The 24429-nt window shown below is 41.1% G+C and overlaps 1 protein-coding gene across 1 annotated transcript in view; it reads right to left on the reverse strand.

Moving 5' to 3' along the window:
- Nucleotides 1-17093, reverse strand: part of LOC140453524 (lysophospholipid acyltransferase 2-like) — a 69954-nt gene extending 52861 nt beyond the window's left edge. The window contains exons 1-2 of the mRNA XM_072548275.1: nucleotides 16784-17093; nucleotides 4560-4705 (exon numbers count right to left, since the gene is read on the reverse strand). Coding sequence (XP_072404376.1) covers nucleotides 4560-4705; nucleotides 16784-16852 — 215 coding nt within the window. The 5' untranslated portion in view covers nucleotides 16853-17093. The remainder of the gene's footprint in view (nucleotides 1-4559; nucleotides 4706-16783) is intronic.
- Between the last annotated feature and the right edge of the window lie 7336 nt (nucleotides 17094-24429).

Consider the following 24429-nt stretch of genomic DNA (forward strand, 5'->3'; position numbering starts at 1 on the left):
AAGGGAATTATTCAGAGATAAAACTGAATAGGAAATGGAAAAGTATGGAAAGAAGCATGGTTGAAAATTATATTTTACTAAAACCAATTAAGCTGTTTGAAGATGGCACAAAATGATTGATGGGGGTAGTGCAGTTGATGTTATATTTATGGGCATTCAATTATAATTTGTTGAAGTGCCAAAAAGTAGACTTACTGACAAGATTAAAATGTATAGGATTAAGAGGGCAGAGGCTGTCCGGATACCAAATTGGTTAATGGATGCACAGCAGAAAGAGGTGATGAGGGCTTATCTCAGAATGGAATGAAGTGTCCAGTATTATCCCTGAGCAGATCGTCCCATCGCTGGGACTGTTACCTTTTCTGACATCAATGACCTGGATTAGGGCATACTGGAACAATTTTAATATATGCAGTGGCACAAAACTCAAGGATGTTGCAAACAGTGAGGAAAAGAGGACATAAATAGGCAGACAAACAGCAATTTGAAGAGACAAAAGAAAACCAACATGATATAATTTTAAAGGTCCTGCAAGAACAGAGAAAATTTGGAGTTCATACATACAAATCTTAGGAAGGGCATGTGTTATGGTCCCTGATGTTATTACTGGACAAATCATATCCCAAAATGAAAACCTGGCATAATAGATCATGTTTTGTTTTTAATTAAGTGGTCCCTCACTGAAACATAAACACAGAACACTGCAGATTTTCTTTTAACAACTGAACAGCAGTATATTAACAAATTAAAGATGAAATAGAGTAAAACAAGCTGTCTATTTATGATTCAATTCAAAGTATAAGTATAATCTAATCAATCCCAAAACATTCCTTCATAAAATATGGGGGAAAAAATCATATATACAGTACCCAAAGCATTCCTTATATGGTACTCAAAAACAGCACTCATTCAGTACTCACATCAGAGGTCCTGTCTCTGACACCTTGATAGTTTTAAATCACTTGTGATTTTACCTTATGGACTGGAACTGCAGTGGGCTCTTTTCTAAATTTATTAAATGTTTGATCTTAAGTATAATCAGCTTTCAGTAACCTCTTCAAGGTTTTATCACAACACTAGCACTAATTGCTTACTCCAAGATACTGCCTTCCCTTCTCAGGAACACTGGTTTACACTCCATCCTCATCAATGGCTTTTTGCTCAAAACCTAAACTAAATTTTAAAAAAAACTCTTTAAGCTGTGGATATTTCCCTTAAGCTTAAAAAAAAATCAAGAACATACTAACAAAACTTGACGCTCCATTATTTACCATGCTGATTCGCAAAACAATTCAAGGAAAACAAAAATCTGTTAGTGGGACTCAAAAACTCAGTAATCCTAAAGCTAGGCCTCAAAAACTGTTTTAAAGAAAATAACCATGGCTACCGAAATACTTACAAGCTAATTATTGCCTTCAGGCTTACAGAAAACTCATAAGTTACTAACTCACAAACCAAGAAACCTACAACTTCCACAAATGATATTGAATGTATATGTACATAAATCATAAAGGACAAGCTGATAAGATTGTTTGGAATGCATACAGCATCACAAGTTTATAAGTGAAAGAATGGAGTGCAAAAATAAGGAAGTTAAACTTTATAAAGTACTGATCAGGCCAGTCTCAAATTCTCTGATTAATTCTGGGAACCATGCATGAGAGAGGATGTCAAGGCCTCAAGAGAGGATTCAGAGGAGGCTTTCTGATAAGGGAGGTATCAAGGACAAGGGAGTTTGGTTCCATGGGACATTCTGTTCACTGAGGGGCCTGTTTATGCACCTCTCATCCCCTTCATCCCTAACACCGCACCCCACCCCCGTCCTACCTCCGCCCTATTGTTACTGCTACAGGGCTGACTCAATTTTGGACCCACTTTCATCCAGGGAAATGAGCAGGACATGTACACAATTGTTAAATCCAGCCTACTGAGTAGATTCAGGAGAGAAGTTGATGAATGTTCTTGGTACATAATAAAGTAAGCAATATGGGGACAATGCAGGAAGCAGATATTGAGGTCAGCCATGTTCTCATTCAACGATGGAGCTGGACAAAGCATCAAATGGTCCATTTCAGCTGTTTCTTATGTTGGAAGATGAAGTGGGAATTGAGCTAAGCCAAAGTGCTGCCTTTCTTGACACAAAAATGAATATAACACTCGTCCTTTACAAACATGGGTACATAATGCTTTTGTGAATCCAATGGTTAAGAATGAGTTTGACAAATCACTTTCTTTGAATTAGTCAGCATGCTTTTCGGTTTGGTACAAAATCCTATCACTTTTTGTGGTCATGCAGCACGCAGAAGATATGGGAGCAAATATAGGTCAAGCGACCCTTGAAGACTGAGCAAAGCAGTCAAGTTTCATAAGAGGCATTTTTTATTTGTTCATGAGATGTGAATATCAATGGCTAGGTCAGCATTTATTGCTCATTCTTAATTGCCCAGTAGACAGTTAGGACTCAGCCACATTGCCTTGAGTTTAGAGTCAAGGTGAATGAAGGACAGCAGAATTTCTTCCCTAAAAGGCAATAGTGAACCAGATGAGTTCTTAACAACAATTGACAGTGATTATAGAATTTCTTTTCAAACAAGCCTGTTCAGATATGAGTGGCATGTCTGGGGCTGGTGGGACATGAAGCCTTCTTGCTCAAAGTTATGGTCGCTACCACTGCATCACAATAGTGGTTATATGGTCACCATTAATTCTAGATTAGTATTGAATTCAGATTTCACTATCTGTCATGGCGGGGTTTGAACCTCATGGCCCCAGAACATTAGCCTAAAGTTACGGATTACTAGTCCAATGACATTACTCCTATGCAACTGCCTCCCCACAGAGGGAATCACTGCCAATTAGAGAAGAGTCTATCTCACTGGATCTTATGAAGTAATGAAGCATATAATCAACAGAAACAATTGTAGGAAATGAGTGTCATTCCAATATTTGGCTCTGGCAATGCACGAAAGCTGCCAAATGTGGTCTCCAAGGGCTTGTGTCACCCGCAGTGTTCCGTAGAGAAGTTTCAGACGTCTCTTTGGCATCAAGTGAATGTAGTTTTGAAATATTGCATGGAGTCCTCAAATTGAGATTTGACAGAGGAAACTAAATACTTTTCAGTCATTCATCTGAAAGAATGTTTGTGGTTAGCAGATTAAGTCAAAGACTGTTTCCTGTTAAAGATATCTGACTCATTTCTCCGCACTTCTTGAGAACTGTCTTGCCAAATTAACTCCAAAATCGCTCCTCTAAGTGCTCAAGGTTATTACTGTAGAGTTGCACATATGAATTAGGAGCAGGCGCAGGCCATTCGGCCCCTCAAGTCTGCTTTGCCATTAGTTAAGTTTTGTGGAGGATTTGATTATGGCCTTGACTCTTCTTTCCTCTTTATCCCCTATTCCTTTTGGGTTTGCTTACATTTTAGAATAAAGGCCCTGAATTCCATTCAATTCATACATTGTTTATTTTTTTTTGCTCATTTTTATATCTGTCCTCTTTAGAAGTCTCTTGACTGAACGTTACTTTCCAGTACACTCCTGACCTCACTGCGCACATATAAACATTAAAAGGTACATAGTGAAACACACTCAAACATACACACATATGTATACACATATACACAAACACCTGTATTTAGTACACATTCATTTTTCAGCAGGGTCCACGACCTACTTCATCTTCTGACTGCATTCTTTACCTTTCATCCAGATACCGGCAGAGGTGTAGTTTCAGATTACCTATCTATCTCTCTATTCAAGATTTGTAACAGCCTGAATTGCCTTGAAAGGTGAAGGGGAAGGGGAGTATCTAAGCGATAAAGGAAAAGGAGCGTTTACCAAATAAAAGGACAGTATTGGATTCACTCATATTTCCAACAAATAACCAAATATGACCAGGCAAGTGGACTGACTGGATGAACAACCATAGGTTTATATTGCACTGAGGAAGCTTTCAGTCCATCATAACTGTATCAGCCTTTTGAAACAGCTAATCATGCCACTCTTCCACAACCCGGGAAAATCTCCTTGCAAATTCCCTTCTGAAAATTACAATTGAATCTGCTTCCAATGCCTTTGCAGGGACAGCTTTTCAGATCAAATCAGCTCATTACTAAAAAGACAAAGCCTCTTTCTGATTCTTTTGGAAATCTTAAACCCAGGTCCTTTGTCTAGCGACCCAAGTCCAGTATATGCAGAAAAAAAACTCTTCATTTATTGTATCAAAACTCTTCATAATTTTGAACACTTCCTTCTTCTGCTCTAAAAGAAAAGAATTCTAACTTCTCAAAACTATGGATATAACTGAAGTTATCAGCTGAAGTTATTGTGATAAAACTATTTTGCTTTTTCCAAGAATAATTTCGACACTTGGTGCTCTGGCACTAATTGAAACTCACGTGCATTAATTAGTAATTGATGTAGCTAAAATGTTGTTTTCTCAGAAGTACAAATAAGGCAAAGTTGCTTAGTGCAGAACTCGTCAGTACCAGTTTCTGGTTTTAGTCATCCTGTTTTACAAATGGAAAAGGTTTTCAAATGCAAGTTTGCAAAACTACCTACCTGCCAAAGCAGAAGAATGCAAAGTGAAGACCCAAGAGGGTGGCTACTACATGCCTGATGATATGGTTTGTCTTGCTTGGATGGAGGTAGTTCCGAAATAGAAAAGCTGTGAATAATCCGAACAGTTGGCACATTGCAAAATTTACCTTTTAAAAGAAAATTACATTTGAAATGTTACAGATTGGAACTGGCTATAATACCAATTTAGAGTCATCTCTTTGTGTCTTCAATGCAGTAAAAGACCAAGAAGCTTCACCATAACAGTGGAGAGGGATAGGTGAACAAACGTTTGGCAAGAAAGGTTGATTTTAAAAGGGCGAGGCAAGAAATAAAGAGCCAAAGAGATTTAGGGTGGGAATTCCAGAGATTACATCCCAGGCAGATGAGAAACAAACACTAATGATCAGTGACAAAAATTAGGAGTGTACAAGAGGTCAGCATTGGAGGAATATGGTGAATTTTGATTTATTTGATTTGATTCAATTTATATTTATAATACAGTAATAAGTTTCCAGCCAGAGGAAGTTACTGAGGCAAGGAGGGGCAAGGCCAGTGAGATATTTTGAAGATATCAATGAAAATGTTCAAACTGACCCTTTGACAGACAAGGTGACAGTGCAGAAGACACAGAAGGTGACAGGCACATATCAACATCTCAGCTTGAACACACTTACTTTACTCTGTCTAAAACCACCCAGTCTAGGGATTGGATTTGGCATCTTTTCTCATCTACTTTATTAGCTCTTTGTCCAACTCCGTGTCAAATAATTTACCTGATACAGCTCCTGTGAAGGGCCTTGTGACATTTTTATCATGTGAAAGATGCAATGTAGATGCAAGCTGATGTGATTGTCTTTAAAGTGATTCCACTATATCAGTAAGTACATCTAATTCCCATTTTATGGGAGGGAAAATGTTACTCTTTAATTTCCAAACTACCTCCAAGTGTTTCATAACTTAGTATTTCTCAATAATTTCTTCTTTCAGATAACTGTATTACAACACTAGCCTGTTGTCACAATATTGTGACAATGATTCATTAGTTCCCCTGCAGTGCTCACTTGACAGGACCACTCACATGACAGCTCAAAAGATGGGCAAACATGAAAATATAAATATGTATTACACACATGCATTTATTATAGAAAAACACTCAAAAAGACATGCACAGTTATACAATATATAAAGATATATAACTCATTTCATTTCCTCATAATAGAAGGTATTGCAATGGGTACTGCATGGGATCTGGACTTTTTAAATTGGATGTGAAAAATGTTCCTGGCTTTAGACTTATTTGGGTCCTCTCTCTCACCATCTTCCCAGTAAATCAATAATTCTCTCAGTTTAATTTTCTTTTTTATTGCCCGAACTGGAAAAGCTCTTCAATGTGGTTTCCAATTTTTACCCTTCTTTCATCTTCACATGGTCCAGCTATGACTTTTCCCTTCCCTTCCTCAATTTCTTTGTCTCCAAACCTGGGAATACTTTATCAGCAAATATGCAAGATACGTCCATGAGCTTAACCACATTTGCTCACCTTAAAAACAAAATATGCTGATTATATTCAGCGGGTCAGCCAGTATTTGGTGAGAGACATCAATGTGCTCTGATGAAGGATTTTCAACCTCAAACATTCTGTTTATCTCCCAGATAGTGCCTAACCTAAAGAGTATTTATTGCTGATTTCCAGTATCTACGGTATTTTTCCTGTGTTACATTTCTCCACACACTGCCTCATGTCAGGACTTCAATCTGATCTCCCAGTTTCCCCATCTTCATCACAATTTCTTATGATGCAACTTGTAACACTTGTTCTTTCACCTCCTCTGACCTCACCACCTGAGGACCCAGACATGCCTTCCAGGAGAAACAGCAATTCACATGTTCTTCATTTAACTTATGGCCATTAAGCCACAGCAGTTCTGGTCACAACGCTGTTGGATGTGATAGCACTAGAGAGAGGGTGCTGAAGAGATTCACTGGGATGTTGACTAGATTGGGACAATTCAGCTCTGAAGAGAGACTAGATAGGCTGGGGTTGTATTCCACAGAGCAGAGCACCTGGCTCTCACGGTGACCTCACTGTCCCCCCTCCCCCCCACCAGCCCCCACCCCACTCCCGCTCCCGCCCCCCCCCCCCCCAGACCGCAGTGTTCAATCAAGCTCAACCCAAACCCAAGCAACTTCAAATAAAAGCAAAACACTGTGGATGCTGGTAATCTAAAATAAAAACAGAAAATACTGGAAAAACTCAGCAGGTCAGGTAGCCTCTGTAGAGAGAGAAAAACAGAGTTAAAAGTTTTGAGTCTGATGCAACTCTTTCATCTTCTGGACTACTTTACTGACAGTAAACTCTGCTCATTTTCTCTGTCCTTCTTTCTATGCTTCTGTCTCAATCCTGGTTTAGCTGTTGGACTATTGATTATTTTGCTGTTCATTACAGAACAACCTTGGTTATGTGAACATCAATTATCCAAATTTTGAATTATATGAACAAGATCTCAAGGTCCCGTGAAAACGTTATCAGTTGTCCAAACAATCAGTTATCTGAACAAAATACTCCACACCTGTCTCTCTGGATAATCAAGGTTGTTCTCTGTTCTGATATTCACAACGAGGCAGAACAACCTTGGTTATGTGAACATCAATTATCCAAATTTTGAATTATATGAACAAGATCTCAAGGTCCCGTGAAAACGTTATCAGTTGTCCAAACAATCAGTTATCTGAACAAAATACTCCACACCTGTCTCTCTGGATAATCAAGGTTGTTCTCTGTTCTGATATTCACAACGAGGCTGAACTTTTCTTCTTTCTTGACTTGTTTCATTACCACTTCCTTTCCCTCTATATTATCAACATTTTTGATTGTCATTTGATTGTCATTTGATGTCTTCCATTTTCTGCCCTATTCTCTGTTGCTCTTTCTCCATACTTCACCATTTGACACAGTTAAAACCTATTTCTAATTTTTCCTTCATTCTAATGAATAGTGATTGACTTTTATTTCATTTCTTGATGGGATGTGGATGTTGTATAATTCCAGGATAAACCAAAGTGTCTGCCAAGGCTAACATGATATTCTAAAACCTCTCACATTCAAAACCCTCATTAAGTAACTGATGAAGTACATACACAAACTATACAATTTCCCTCATTCTGATTGTGCTTTGAATTCCAAATAGCCTAACTTAGGTGTGTGAAGTCTGTTAACATCACAACAGCACCCCAAAGTAAAATAAGAACACAAAAAGAAACAATTGATCTTGATCCTTCTCAATCATTATTTTCTTTCCTTAGCACTGTAAGAGTGAAAAAGAAGGGACTGAATAGAAGGATTCAAAATTATGTGTTGTTTAATAAAGCAAATAGAGAGAAAGTGTACCTTCAGGCAGGGGGGGTGGGGGGGGGGGGGGGGGGGGGGAAGTGGTAATTGAAGGTCATAGACACCACCTACTTAGCAACAATGCTAGAGAGGAATTGAGAAGACATATTCCATTCAAACAGAAAATGGTTTTGATCCAGAATGCAATACTTAAAAACATGGTGGAATCAAATTTCATTTGCACTTTCAAAAGGCAAAGTGGGTATGCTTTAGAACAGAACCAAGTTACGGGATTCTGGGAAGAAAGCTGGGGCATGAATCTAAATTGGACAACACTTTCAAAGATTCAACACAGACACTGGGCTAGATGAAAGGAGTCTGTCATTCTAGAAGGCATAACACTCTGGAAATAGTGGGGAACCAAAGGTATGAAGAGATTGAAGAATTTTAAAGTATCTATTATTAAAGAAACATCAGTGGAGAAGTGAATAAGGAAAAGTCAACAAGTCCCCTGGCCCTAATGGCCTATATCCTTAGGCGTAGATATAGTGTATGCATTGGTTTTGATGATCAAGAACTCCATTGAACATATAATGTCCTGGCGGATTGCAAAATAACAAGTGTAATCTTGCTATTCAAGAAAGGAAATAGTAAGCAAAGAGAAAGTTACAGGCCAATTTGTCCAAGTCAGCCATAGAGAAGATGTTTTATCCATTCCTAGGGATGTGATAACTGGATACTTAAAAAGTCATAATATAATTGATCTGAGTAAACATGGATTTATGAAAGGTAAATCATCTGTTAAGAACTTTTTGAGGTTGTAACTAGCACAGGAGATCAAGGGAGCCAACTGATACAGCATACTCGATTTTCAAAAAGAGTTCAGTAAGGTACTACTCGAGAGGTTAGTACACAACATTAGGGCCCTTGAGATAAGAATAATAAATTAGCATAGTTGGGAAGGTGATGGCCTAGCGATATTATCACTGAACTATTAATCCAGAGACCCAGGTAATGTTCTGGGGACTTGGGTTCGAATCCCGCAATGGCAGTTAGTGGAATTTAATTTCAATTGAAAAAAAATCTGGAATTAAGAATCTACTGATGAGCATGAAATCACCATTGATCATCAGGAAAACATATCAGGTTTATTAATCAGGTCCTTCAGTGAAGTAAATCTGCCAGCCTCACCTGGTCTGGCCTACATATGAATCCAGAGTCACAGCAATACGGTTGACTCTCAACTATCCTCTGAAATGCTCTAGCAAGCCACTCATTTGTACCAATTGCTACAAAGTCTCAAAAGATATGAAACCAGACAGATCACCCGGCATCAACCTGGGCACCAGAATAGACAATGGCAGAAACAGCCCTGTCGACCCTGCAAAGTCCTCCTTACTAATATCTGGGGGCCAGTCCCAAAATTGGAAAAGCTATCTTATAGGCAAGGCAAGCAGCAGCCGGACAGTCAGTCTCATGGAATTATACCTTACAGACAAGGTCCCACCGTGAGGACAGACCAAGCAGGGATTGTAGCACGGTCGGGGGGAGTTGCCCTGGGAGTACTCAACATTGACTCCGGACCCCATGAAGTCTCATGGCTTCAGTTTAAACATGAGCAATGAAACCTCCTGCTGATTACCACTTACCGTCTTCCCTTAGCTGACGAATCAGTACTCCTCCATGTTGAACCACATTTAGAGAAAGCACTGACGATGACAAGGGCATAAAATGTACTCTGGATGGGAGATTTCAATGTTCACCGCCAAGAGTGGCTCACCAGCAACACTACTGATCGAGCTGGTCGGGTCGTAAATGACATAGCTGCTAGACTGGGTTAGTGGCAGGTGGTGAGGGAATCATCAAGAGGGAAAAACATACTTGACCTCATCCTTACCAATCTGCCAGCTGCAGATGCATCTGTCCATGACAGTATCGGTAAGAGCAACCATGGCACAGCCTTTGTGGAGATGAAGTCCCACCTTCACACTGAGAATAACTTCCATTGTGTTGTGTGGCACTATCACTGTGCTAAATGAGACAGACTTCAAACAGATCTAGCAACTCCAGACTGGGCATCCATGAGGAGCTGTGGGGAGCCATCAGCAGCAGAATTGTACTCCAGCACAATCTGTAACCTCATGGCCCAGCATATCCCCACTTAACCATTACCATCAAACCAGGGAATCAACCCTCGTTCAATGGAGAGTGTAGGAGGGCATGCCAGGAGCAACACCAGGCATACCTGAAGGCGAGGTGTCAACCTGGTGAAGCTGCCAAACAAGAACTACTTGCATGCCAAACAGTATAAGCAGCAAGTGACAGACAGAGCTAAGCAATCCCACAGATGGATCAGATTCAAGCTCTGCAATCCTGCTACATCCAGTCGTGAATGGTCGAGGTTGATTAAACAATTCACTGGAGGATGAAGCTCCACAAATATCCCATCCTCAATGTTGGAAGGACCCAGCACATCAGTGCAAAAGATAAGGCTGAAGCATTTGCAGCAATCCTCAGCCAGAAGATCCATCTTCCAGTGGTCTCCAACATTGCAGATACTAGTCTTCAGCCAATTCGATTCACTCCATGTGACATCAAGAGACAGCTCGAGGCACTGGATACTGCAAAGGCTATAGGCCCTGACAACATTCTGGCAATAGTACTAAAGACTTGTGCTCCAGAACTTACCATTCCCCTAGCCAAGCTGTTCCAGTACAGTTACAACACTGGCATATATCTGACAATGAGGAAAATTGCCCAAGTATGTCCTCTACATAAAAAGCAGGACAAATCCAACCCAGCCAATTACTGCCCCATCAGTCTACTCTGGATCACCAGTAAAGTGATGGAAGGTGTCATTAACAGTGCTATCAAGCAGCACCTGCTCAGCAATAAACTGTTCAGTGATGCCCAGTTTGGGTTCTGCCAGGACCATTCACCTTATTACAGCCTTGGTTCGAAAATGGATAAAAGAGCTGAAATCCAGAGGTGAGGTGAGGTGAGACCGAGAGCTCTTCACATCAAGGGTGCAATCGACCAAGTGTGCCATCAAGGAGCCCTTACAAAATTGGAATCGGAGTGGGGGGGGGAAAACTGTCTGCTGGTTGGAGTGATACTTGACACATAGGAAGATTGTTGTGGCTGTTGGAGGTCAGTCATCTCAGCTCCAGGACATCTCTGCAGGAGTTCCCCAGGGTAATGTCCATGGCTCAACCATCCTTCAATGACCTTTCTTCCATCATAAGGTCAGAAATGGGGATGTTCGCCGACAATTGCACAACATTCAGCATCATTTGTGACTCCTCAGATACTGAAACAGTCTATACCCAAATGCAACAAGATGTGGACAATATCCAAGTTTGGTCTGACAAGTGGCAAATAACATTTGTGCCACACAAAAGCCAGGTCTCACCAAGAAGAAACAAACAATCTGACCACTGCCCTTTATATTCAATGGTGTTAACCATTGCTGAATCCCCCACTATCAATATTCTGAGGAAACTCAACTGGACACACTACATAAACACAGTGGCTACAAGAGCAGATCAGAGGCTAGGAATACATCAACAAGTATAACTCACCTACAGACTACCCAAAGCCTGTTCACCATCTCCAAGGCACAAGTCAGGAGTGTGCTGGAATACCGCCCACTTGCCTGGATGAGTGCAGCCCCAACAACACTCAGGAAACGCGTAACCATCCGTGACAAAGCAGGCTGCTTGATTGGTATCACATCCACAAGCATTCTCTTCCTCCACCAGTGATGCTCAGAGGCAGCAGCAGTGTGTACTTTCTACAAGATGCACTGCAGAAATTCATCAATGTTCCTTAGTCAACACTTCCAAACCCACAACCACTTCCATCTAGATGAACAAGAGCAGCAGATATATGGGAACGCCACCACCTTCAAATTCCCCTCTAAGCCACTCACCATCCTGACTTGGAAATATATCACCGTTCCTTCACTGTAGCTGGGTCAAACTCCTGGAATCCCCTCCCTAACAGCAATGTGGGTCAATCCACAGCAGGTGGTCTGCAGCAGTTCAAGAAGGCAGCTCACCACCACCTTCTCAAGGGCAACTAGGGACGGGCAATAAATGCTGGCCAGCCAATGATGGCCACAAACCACAAATAAATGAATAGTTTGAGGATTGGTAACAGATAGATGAAAGAATATAAATTAAGAGCTTATTGCAAAAAAAAAGTTACGTGTTGTCAAGGCTTTTTGTCTTGCTCTGATCAAGGCAACTTGTAGAAGTATTGAAGCAAAACCCAGACAACATTCATGTTGTAAAAAAGGTGAGTGCTGATTGGTGGGTAAGTGGAATGTGGTTTGTAGAGGCATTGCTATGGAGAGAGCATCAGTTAATGATGACTGACAGTTGTCTTACTGTTAGTTTTTGTTAAAGTTTTAAACCAGGCAGGTTGCTTTGATTGGTTAGAGCATTGTCCTTACAAATGAACTGAAGTGGGCACATGTGTCTTTCTGTTCGCAAAGAACAGGCCCTGTCTTTTAGTGTATGCAGCTTCCAGTGTATGCAAGTGCATCACATTGCAAGCTCTGATCAGATGAGCCAATGGGCCGAGGATTGGCAGATGCAGTTTAACTTAGATAAATGTGAGGTGCTGTATTTTGGAGAGGCAAACCAGGGCAGGACAAATATGTTTCATGGTAAGGTCCTGGGGAGTGTTGCTGACCAAAGCGACCTTAGAGTGCAGGTTCATAGTTCCTTGGAAGTGGAGTCCCAGGAAGACAGTGAAGGTGTTTGGTATGCTTGCCTGTGCTGGTCAGTGCATTGAGCACAGAAGTTGGGAGGTCATGTTGCAGCTGTGTAGGACATTGATTAGGCCACTTTTGGAATATTGTGTGCAATTCTGGTATCCCTGCTATAGGAAGGATGTTGTGAAAGGGTTCAAAAAAGATTCGCAAGAATGTTGCCAGGGTCGGAGTGTTTGAGCTATGGAGGGGTTGAATAGGCTGGGGCTATTTTCCCTGGAATTTTGAAGGCTGAGGAGTGACCTCATAGAGGTTGATAAAGTCATGAGGGGCATAGATAGAGTGACTAGACAAGGTCTTTTCCCCAGGGTGGTGGGGGGAGTCCAAAACTGGAGGGCATAGGTGAGGGGCAAGATATAAAGGGATGTAAGGAGCATTTTTTCACGCAGAGGGTGGTGTATGTATGGAATGAGCTGCCAGAGGAAGTGGTGGAGGCTGATACAATTACAACATTTAAAAAGTGCCTGGATGGGTGTATGAATAGGAAGGTTTTAGAGAGAGATGGCCTAAATGCTGGCAAATGGGACTAGATTTATTTAAGATATCTGGTCGGCATGGAGCAGTTGGATCGAAGGGTCTGTTTCCATGTGGTATAGCTCTATGACTCTACGAGTCTATGATTGAGAGAGAATAAATGTCTTCACTGAAATATAAGAGAGGTTTTGGAATTCACCATCAGGACGGCCAAGGTTCTTAATTGTTGAGTTACTCCAAATAGAGAGCAGAAGACCTTTAGACACTTAGGGAATTAAACAATATATGGATAATGCAAAAAGGTGTAATTGAAGTGAAAGATTTATTACGATCTTATAGAAGAGCAGACCAGGCCCAAAGGATTGCACAACCTTCTCCTGCTTCTATTTCTGAAGCGACATTTCTAACTCCATCCCTCAGCCACAGACATCGTCGGCAGAGAAAATAAACCTACTTAGAGATCATTCTTGACTGACTGCTGGAGAAAGATTTGCTTCAACCAACACTTCCTTCCAACCAAGCAGACCAGGGGCTCACCAGGTTGGCCCACAGTCCCCAGAAAATAATCCCTGGTTTCATGATCTTCACTAAAATTGCAGAGTCCAACACCTGACAGAATATGTTCTTTCCATTTTCCCTTAGCATTTTCTTTCATTTGTTGCAAATTTTCACAGATTTCAAAATTTTAAGTCAAAAACCACGCAATCAAGTAACAGAAGACTCTGCTCACTTTACCTGAGGTGTGGGAAGGAGGGGCAATGTGAGAATAAACATGTTGAATAACCAGTAGAAATTGTGCGAGGGTGGCGCAATTGGAGGAAAATCACATTGTAAGAAAACCTTCAGGAGTGCCTCTCATTAAAGCAGGAAATTGAAGCAAAGCAGCAAATCATTCTCTCTCCACTCTGACTCAGAGTAACTGAGATTTTGTTTTAGCTTCCTTCTCCTAAAAGATGTTCTGCTGGACTTCATTTTTGGTAATGTCAGCTGCCCTTCCATATCTTGCTCAAGTGAGTAGCCTTAACATAAGCTGAGAGAGCTGGGACACCATTCGATTTGAGATGCACATCCAATGTCATCAAAACAGGTAATTATAAAGATTATGGACTGTCATTTAATCAATCCGCCCCAACCGGCACTGGAGCACTTAAGCCAACTGGAGTCTCTATGTCAGCCATGACATGGGTACACCCTAGCTTCACAGCTAGAAGATCATGGGTACAGGTCCCAATTCAGAGGTTTATGCGCATAGTCTGATACTCCTAGTGCAGTACTAAGGGGCTGTTACACTGCTAAGGTTCCAAGTTCTCATGCTAATCGGAGGTCTGACAGTCCTCTTGTGTGGACAGAAGAGATGCCATTCCCTGGTGCAAAGATCAACAGTACTCTCCCCATTATCGTGACCGATATTTATCCCTTAACCAGCACCTTTAAAACCTTTGACTTCACCATTATTACATTCTAAAAATTGGGCTAAATGGTTTCAACCATTATAATGATTGATGATATTACATAGGCTGTAAAATGACATAGGAAATCCTGAAGTTATTGAAGGTGCCTTGAATCATTGCTATGTTACATTGGTAACACCATGGACTACTGTACAGTTTTGGCCTTCATATCTAAGGAAGGATATACGTGCCTATGATGGAATGTGACATAGATTCATTAACCCAATTCCTGGGATATGGAGATTGTCTGATCAGAAGTCATTGAATATTCTAAGCCTATATTTGCTAGAGTTTAGAACAATAAGAAGTGATTTAATTGAAATATATAAGATTCTTAAGAGGTCTTGATAGGTTAGATACTGGGAGGAAACTTAATGTGTAGAACATTCCAAAGCACATATCAAGGCAGTAACACCACTCTACGTTAAGGCATAAGTGCACCACTTCAATATATTGAATGTAATTTGTGACTCCAAACTTTTATTTGGCACAGTTACAGGATATACACTGGATTTCAATCTAGTCTCAATGAGCTCACTCCAAAAAAACAAGAGTATTCTTTGTGGTGATTGAATAGGCTTTAAAAGAACAAAGACCAAAGAACATTACAGCACAGGAACAGGCCCTTCGGCCCTCCAAGCCCGCACCGATCTAGATCCTCTATCTAAACCTGTCACCTATTTTCTCAAGATCTGTATCCCTTTGCTCCCTGTCCATTATATATCTGTCTAGATATATCTTAAATGTCGCAATCATTCCTGCCTCTACCACCTCCATTGGCAACACATTCCAAACACTTACCACCCTCTGCATAAAAAAACTTTCCTCATATTTCCCCTAAACCCTTCCTCTCTCACTTTGAACTCATGAGTTGTTTGAATCAACAGTTTTTTCTAACTGAAGTGGTCCAAAAGGGACTAATCTTTGTCAGATTAGCGAAAGAATTTAGATATTTGTATAAAATGAAAATAACAATTGAAAAATACAAATCAGGAACATTTAAAATTAACTTTTGTCATGCACATTCACCAGGACAGTCTGTCAAGCACTAACCCTTCCTTAGCAAAAGCTGCTACACTAATAACATTCTGTATTGAATTTCAAAAATTTATCCTATTAAAAAGGAAAAAGCAATTATTAAAATATTAATTAGTATTTGAACTGGATAGTTTAATATTTGGAATACTTCCAATGTTTTAAAGGAGGAAAAAAAACTTTTGATAGTTGGGATAGACTGCCCATTAGTTACCTAATCATACAACTTAGTTGTTATAAATTATCGAACACAAAGTAACATTTAACTTATCTCTTGCACTATATAAGGCAAAAATACTTCATATGGTTGGACAGAACATTAACAATAGCATTTATATAGAATCTTTGCTGCATATTAAAACCTAGCACAGCCAATGAATTACTTATAAAATGCAGTCACTTTTCTTGTGAACAAGGAACAGCAGCCAGATTGTGCCAGCAAGATCACACAAATTGCAAATACTTTGATGGCGCTGTTTGAGAGACAAGTTCAGTTCAGGCCTAAGACAACTGGTGAGATAATGCCAAAAGATCTTTATTCAAGCAAAGATGGGCGTTGGGCTAACATCTTGTCTGAAAAAGGCACTTTCTACCATGCAAGTACTTCCTCAGCAGAACTGAAATATCAACCCCGAGCCCCTGTCTAGAAATAGCAAGTTCGTGTAAATAGAGATGAGATAAAAGCAGAAAATAGTCGAATTACATTTTTATTTCATTTCCAGCATCCGTGGTGTCTTGATTTTCAGCAGCCATGAGATGTTGACTGGATAATCTGCATTTTAGTTACGGTTCAGGGATGAACAGTGGGCCGAACACCAGAGGAAAATCCATTGCTATTCTTTGAAATGTTCCCGTGAGATCCTATAGCTACCTGATAAAAGCAGACAAGGGCTCTGTTTGTCTTATCTGAAAGACAACACCTCTTCAGTAGGGCACTGAAGCATCAGCCTTGATGTTATGCGTGAGTGTCTGGATGGGGGTTTGATGTGAGGAGTGGGGAGTAGGGAGAGGCGGATAGTGAGTGGTGGAATACCATTGAGCCAAGGCTGACCCCGAGTTCCATACTAAAGCAAGAGCAAAACTTCCATTGAGATAAAATGTTTCAAATCAGAGCAATCCCTTTCTTTTTTGTTCACCCAGAAATGTATGAAATTGTTACCTGTTCTATGGGTAAACGGAGTCTCTCGCTGAGAGGCAGAAGTAGCTCTGATCCACCGCTTGAACCCATGCTTGCACCCAGCAGATAGTGAGAGGCGAGTGGCGATCTCCTTCCGGAATGCACCTGAAACTGACAGAACTCTCACCTGAAACTGACAGAACTCCGAACGCCCACAAACTCCTTGCTGTGTCTCGGCTTACACTCAGTCCCCGGAGCTAACATCAAACTCCTCAAACTTTCTGAATAAGTGCCGTTGATTGGACAACGTCATTGTTTCCAAAACATGGGTGGGGAGAGAGAGAGAGAGACCTAAGTCAAGAGATTCCCCAAGAAAAGAAAAATCTGGCCGCACGCAAAATTTAAATTTCAAAAGGGTGTTTCCCCTCAGACGCGTTCTCTCGAGAGCAGAGCTTTCCGAATATGCCCATAGCACACCCTGTTGGTCATCTGCTCAATGCATTGGGATCAAATCCTCATAGATTGAGCATGTTCTTCTGCAAAAGGGACAAATTTCTTGAGTTTGTGTAAAATAAGGCAAAAAAGAACTCTTTCACTATGCTCCTAATATTACATGAGTGAATTAGCGTACATCCATACACACATAAATTGTACAGCATGAAAACAGACCAACTAAACCATGGCAAACATAATCCCAAACTAAGCTAGTCCCACCTGCCTGCTCCTGGCCATATCCTTCCAAACATTTCCTATTCACGTACTTACCCAGTGTCTTTTAAATGTTGTAACTGTGCCCACTTTCTCAGGAAGTTCATTCCACACACTAATTCTCTGTAAAAAGAATTGCCCCTCCTTTTTCAAATCTCTGTCCTCTCACCTTATAATGTGCCCCCTAACCTTTAAAGCTCCCCCCACCACGAGGGAAAAGATAACCTACCATTAACCCTATACACCCCTCAAGATTTCACGCAGCTCTATAAGGTCACCCCCTCATCCTCCTATGCTCCAGTCAAAAAAGGTCCCAGCCTTTTTTTGTAACTTAAACCTTCTATACCCAGTAACATCCTCAAGATGAACAGAACAGTCTACTTTTCTTTTGCAGAGGACAGATGATAACTTAAAATTCATGTAGCACTTTTAACCCAGTAAAACATCCCTAAATAACTTCATAGAAGCATTAACACAGAAAGAAAAAGGTATTGTGCCACAAAAAGAGATAGACAAGTGATCTATAGCTTGGATGAAGATTGGTTGCAAGGATTATGGTAATGGAGCTAGAGAAATTTGGGGGGGGGGGGAGGATTTTCAGAGCTAAGGGCTCAAAACAACTGAAAGTGCAGCCACTAATGTAAATTCAGTTTGCTCTAGAGACCAGAATGAGAGGAGTGAAGAAATTTTTGAAGGGTTGGAAAGTGGAAGGCAGCTTGAGATAGAGAGATACAGAAATAAGCCTTAGCTCTGAGAGAGACTGGACATAGAGATTATAGCAATATCAATAAAGACCACTCGTGACTCCTAGCAAACTGGAAATCAGGTCAGTCTATAGATTTTGAACATTTTGCTTCACTGTCACTGTAAAGAGATGCTCTACTTAATACCATCCAACAACATTTTGACAGTCTAGGGGAGCTCCTATAGGTTTGTGTGTGGGAACACTTGACTTTATAAGGAACATTATACCATGAAATATATATGATTTAGAGAGCATAATTACAAGCTGGTTCTCAAGTCAATTAGAAATCAGAAGAAATGAGCACCATTAAACTGATCTTCTTTATTTATATCCCTTTTGAAGTCTGTCTGTCTGCCTCAGGGCAGGCCCTAATGTCAGCCATGAGAATCTTGAGGCACTTACTAAGGAAAGAATAACTGAGAGAGTTTCCCCTCAATGCTTAGACCTCTGAGACCCGATCTAGATGGAAAAGATTCCTTGGAAAAGGTGTAAATCAGTTATATCCAATTGGCATATAAACTTAAAGACCAGCTAATCTGCCGTTGCTGGTTGATGTTTGCCTAGGCAGTGCTTTCAGCACGTGGAAAAGTAATTCAATCCAACTGTGCCTCCTCCCACCATACTGCTGATGAAAGGACTAAAACGTTAACTCTCTTTTTCTCTATTCATTGATATTGTAGCTCTACTAACTATTTCCAGCATCTTTTATCCTCTGTTCACCCCCACCCTGACTTTACCTCATCATCTATCTTCTCCTGTAATAAATCAAGGCTGTTCACATTTATGTTTTCTCCCCACTCTCTGAATGAAAACATTTTTCTTGAATTTCATATTTTTATGATTAGCTTATAGGTATGTTTTTTTTGGTTTTCAATTCATCTGCAAGTGGAAACATCTACTGTACTTCTACATTACCGGGGACTCATGCATCATCTTTAAGTCCTCTTTCAATGCTCTCCTCAACTTCTCTTTCCTATGAATGGTGCTGAGCCTATGTTTTTTTTTATTATTCATTGCATGTAAGCATCGCTGGCTAGACCAGTATTTATTGCCCATCCCTCATTGCCCTCGATCTGATCAATTTGCCAGGCCATTTCAAAAGGTAGTTGAGAGTCAATCGGACTGCTTTCGATCTGCAGTCATGTATATGCCAGGCAGACCAGGTAAGGATTGCAGATTAGTGGGTGGCACGGTGGCACAGTGGTTAGCACTGCTGCCTCACAGCACCCGAGACCCGGGTTCAATTCCCGCCTCAGGCGACTGACTGTGTGGAGTTTGCACGTTCTCCCTGTGTCTGCGTGGGTTTCCTCCGGGTGCTCCGGTTTCCTCCCACAGTCCAAAGATGTGCAGGCCAGGTGAATTGGCCATGCTAAATTGCCCATAGTGTTAGGTAAGGGGTAGATGTAGGGGTATGGGAGGGTTACGCTTCGGCGGGTCGGTGTGGACTTGTTGGGCCGAAGGGCCTGTTTCCACACTGTATCTAATCTAATTTTCTTCAATAAAGGCTGTTAGAGGTTCAAATGGCTTTAACAGCAATCGACAGTGATTACACAGTCACTGTTATGCTATCTTGTTATTCCAGATTTTTATTGATTCAGCAATACCGTGGTGGGATTTGGACCCATGTCCTCAGAATGGTAACCTGTAGTTCTAGATTAAAACTCAGTGATATTACCACTGCATCCCCTTAGTTGATTAGTATTCTTACAAATCGTCTTTATACATTCTTCAGGGTCTCTATATTCGTTTGTAATATGGAGAATAAGACTGTGCGGTGGTTTAGGGAGAAATGTTGACTAGGCATTGGCAGACCTCCCTGCTCTTTATCATGTAGTAACATGGGATCTTTTACATCAGCATCAGCCAGTAAACAGTACCCTATTAGCATCACATCCACGAGTTAGTATGTTCAACAATACAGCACTCTGTCAACAATGAATTGAAGGATTCAGTACTCAAGTGAACACTTTCAGAAGAGGTGTGTCAGCAACTCGAAGAGATAGTTGAGCATTAAAGCTGGTAATGTACATTGCTTTCCTGATGTTACAGAATGGATGCACATTGACTGTACTTCATTTCAACTGGAATGAAAAGGCACTCTCAGCAGACAACTGTAAATAATCAGAACCACAGACCCAGATGGTTCCACTTTTGCCCCATCCATTTCAAGGGAGTGGGGATGGCCTCGATTTACAGAAAACCACCCGAATTTGCAACATGCCTCTGCAGAAATGATGTTAATTAGAATCTTAAACATACTAAATAGCAAGGGGAACCTGAAGAATGTGATTTTCAGAAGACAAGACTATCCTTTTCAGTCCCCTCTCAAACACAGCTCCCTATGTTGAGACATATATATATATACCCAGAAGAATAATATTCATTTCTCCTCATTTTCTGAATGCACCAACTCTTTCCAAGGATACAGTTCCATGGATATTGAGTGACTTTCGTACCATACCACACTGACCAATTTTTGATTATAACCTTAAGCTTATCAAAGTTCACAGGGTATTCAATTATAGGAGAAGCTTCATATATTTTTTTCCCATCAGGAGTCAATTATAGAGTCATAGAGATAGACAATATGGAAACAGATCCTTCGCTCCAACTCGTCCATGCCAACCATGAATCCTAAATGAATCTATTCCCATTTGCCAGCACTTGTCCAATGTCCCTCTAAACCCTTCTTATTCATATACCCACCCAGATACCTTTTAAATGTTGTCATTGTACCAGCCTCCATCACTTTCCCTGGCAGCTCATTCCATACACGCACTACCCTCTGCATGAAAAAGTTGCCCCTTAGGTCCCATTTATATCTTTTCCCCACTCACCCTAAACCGATGCTCTCTAGTTTTAATGGCAATCAGAAGGAGGAACTCTGTATGGTTTTCTCATCTACCCCAGGTTTGAGCCAATGTTTCCCAATGCAGATAAGTCCTACCTGTGGTGGAGATGGAGAAAGGAGGTGCCATATATTGTCTAGCTAATGAAACTTTAAGTAGGAGGACATCATGGCCTAGAGCCTGGACTGAGCTGAGAATGTTGAAACTTTACATAACTTTGAAAAGGAAAGGACAGCATTTTTACTTTTTAATTATTCTTTGGGATGCAAAGAAAGCTAAAATTTATTGTGCACCCCTAGATGCATTCAGGAAGATGGTGCCAGACCGTGTTCTTGAACTTGGAGTCCATGTAGTGAAGGTGCCCCCATGCTGTTGTTATCTTGGGAATTTTAGGATTTTGACAATGAAGGAGAACCGATGCACCACCAAGTGGGGTGGTATGTAATTGGGTGGAGAATTCACGGTGATGGTATTCATATGTGTTGGCTGGTTAAGGTGATGCTCAGTCTTGGAATGTATGCAATATATGATATCACCACCAGGAGTCCCCAGAAAGCCTTTGCAAACATTTAAAATGGAAATCATTTATTACAAACTGTAACCTAGCTATAAATATCATATTTGAAATTTTGCTAATGAGTGAAGCAAATCTTGTTTAACTTTGCTTGGACCTTCTCCACAACTGTAACTCCATATTCCAAATCATCCATATTCCCTAGTATGATCAGGTGGACCCTAGAACTCTGTGGGAAGCTAGAGAAGTGATTGCTGGGCCTCTTGCTGAGATATTTGTATCATCGATAGTCACAGGTAAGGTGCCAGAAGACTAAAGGTTAGCTAACGTGGTGCCAATGTTTAAGAAGGGCGGTAAGGACAAGCCAGGGAACTATAGACCAGTGAGCCTGACATCAGTGGTGGGCAAGTTGTTGGAGGGAATCCTGAGGGACAGGATGTACATGTATTTGGAAAGGCAAGGACTGATTAGGGATAGTCAACATGGCTTTGTGCGAGGGAAGTCATGTCTCACAAACTTGATTGAGTTTTTTGAAGAAGTAACAAAGAGGTTTGATGAGGGCAGAGTAGTAGATGTGATCTATATGGATTTCAATAAGGCTTTCGACAAGGTTCCCCATGGGAGACTGTTTAGCAAGGTTAGATCTCAGGGAATACAGGGAAAACTAGCCATTTGGATACAGAACTGGCTCAAAGGTAGAAGACAGAGAGTGGTGGTAGAGGGTTGTTTTTCACACTGGAGGCCTGTGACCAGTGGAGTGCCACAAGGATCGGTGCTGGCCCTCTACTTTTTGTCATTTACATAAATGATTTGGATGCGAGCATAAGAGGTACAGTTAGTAAGTTTGCAGATGACACCAAAATTGGAGGTGTAGTGGACAGCGAAGGGGGTTACCTCAGATTACAACAGGATCTTGACCACATGGGTAATGGGCTGAGAAGTGGCAGATGGAGTTTGATTCAGATAAATACAATGTGCTGCATTTTGGGAAAACAAATCTTAGCAGGACTTATACACTTAATGGTAAGGTCCTAGGGAATGTTGCTTAACAAAGAGACCTTGGAGTGCAGGTTCATAGCTCCTTGAAAGTGATTTGGAGATGCCGGTGTTGGACTGGGGTGTACAGAGTTAAAAATCAGAGCTGAAAAATGTGTTGCTGGAAAAGCGCAGCAGGTCAGGCAGCATCCAAGGAGCAGGAGAATCGACGTTTCGGGCAAAAGCCCTTCTTCCTGAAGAAGGGCTTATGCCCGAAACGTCAATTCTCCTGTTCCTTGGATGCTGCCTGACCTGCTGCGCTTTTCCAGCAACACATTTTTCAGCTCTGATCTCCAGCATCTGCAGTCCTCACTTTCTCAAAGTTAAAAATCACACAACACCAGGTTATAATCCAACAAGTTTAACTGGAAACACTAGCTTTCGGAGCGACGCTCCATCAGGTGGTTGTGGAGGACACAATTGTAAGGAACAGAATTTATAGCAAAAGTTTACAGTGTGATGTAACTGAAATTATACATTGAAATTACCTTGATTGTCTGTTGAGTCTTTCATCTGTTCGAATACCAAAATAGTTTCACTTCTTTCATGTGTAAATCACAAAACATTTTTTAAAAGTTGCATTCTCAGGTTAACTAACAATTGGTGTTCGGTAGACAATATGTTGAAGGTGTTAGCCCACTGTGTTTATCCTTGAAAGTGGAGTCGCAGGTAGATAGAATAGTGAAGAAGGCATTTGGTATGCTTTCCTTTATTGGTCAGAGTATTGAGTACAGGAGTTGGGAGGTCATGTTACAGCTGTAAAGCAAATTGGTTAAGCCACTGTTGGAATATTACATGCAATTCTGGTCTCCTTCCTATCGGAAAGATGTTGTGAAACTTGAAAGGGTTCAGAAAAGATTTACATGGATGTTGCCAGAGTTGAAGGATTTGAGCTATAGGGAGAGGCTGAACAGGCTGGGGCTGTTTTCCCTGGAGCGTCGGAGGCTGAGGGGTGACCTTATAGAGGTTTACAAAATTATGACGGACATGGATAGGATAAATAGACAAAGTATTTTCCCTGGGGTCGACAAGTCCAGAACTAGAGGGCATAGGTTTAGGGCGAGAGGGGAAAGATATAAAAGAGACCTACGGGGCAACCTTTTCATGCAGAGGGTGGTAGTGTATGGAATGAGCTGCCAGAGGAAGTGGTGGAGGCTGGTACAATTGCAACATTTAAGAGGCATTTGGATGGGTATATGAATAGGAAGGGTTTGGAGGGATATGGGCCGGGTGCTGGCAGGTGGGACTAGATTGGGTTGGGATACCTGGTCAGCATGGACAGGTTGACCGAAGGGTCTGTTTCCATACTGTACATCTCTATGACTCTATGCCTCTTGTGGCAATCTGTAAATCCATGCTAGACCTTTCCAATGTTTCTTTATTCTACTGCTCAGATTAGACGTTAATCTTTAGGGCCCTGTCACACTGGCCTCTAAGAAATTGGCTAAAACGTATTGATGAGGAAGACAGGAGGCCAGCCAGGATTCCTTCAGAACAGTCAACTTCATAAAAGCAAACAACTGTAGAAGAGTTGAGGCAAAGGAAGAATCAGTCAATGTTACCCAAATGGAAACAGGTGGTCCTTATGCTTGCCTGGGCAAAAGCTCATCTCAACGTCAATGCACCAAGTTTATGAGCAGTCTGGTGCAGCCTCAGCCAGTGACCAGGAAGAAGGACAGAACTAAGGGGAAGGGATCTGAGGTGGACATCAAGGGCAATGGTTTCAGTCTTGCCAATATTTTGTCCGATGAAATCTCTGTTCAGCCAACCGTGGATGTCAGACAGGTTGCATGACACTTTAGAAACAGTGGAGGGATCAAGAGGAAATGGTGATGGT

The sequence above is a fragment of the Chiloscyllium punctatum genome, chromosome 27 (assembly GCF_047496795.1).
Source record: "Chiloscyllium punctatum isolate Juve2018m chromosome 27, sChiPun1.3, whole genome shotgun sequence".
NCBI lineage: Eukaryota > Metazoa > Chordata > Chondrichthyes > Orectolobiformes > Hemiscylliidae > Chiloscyllium > Chiloscyllium punctatum.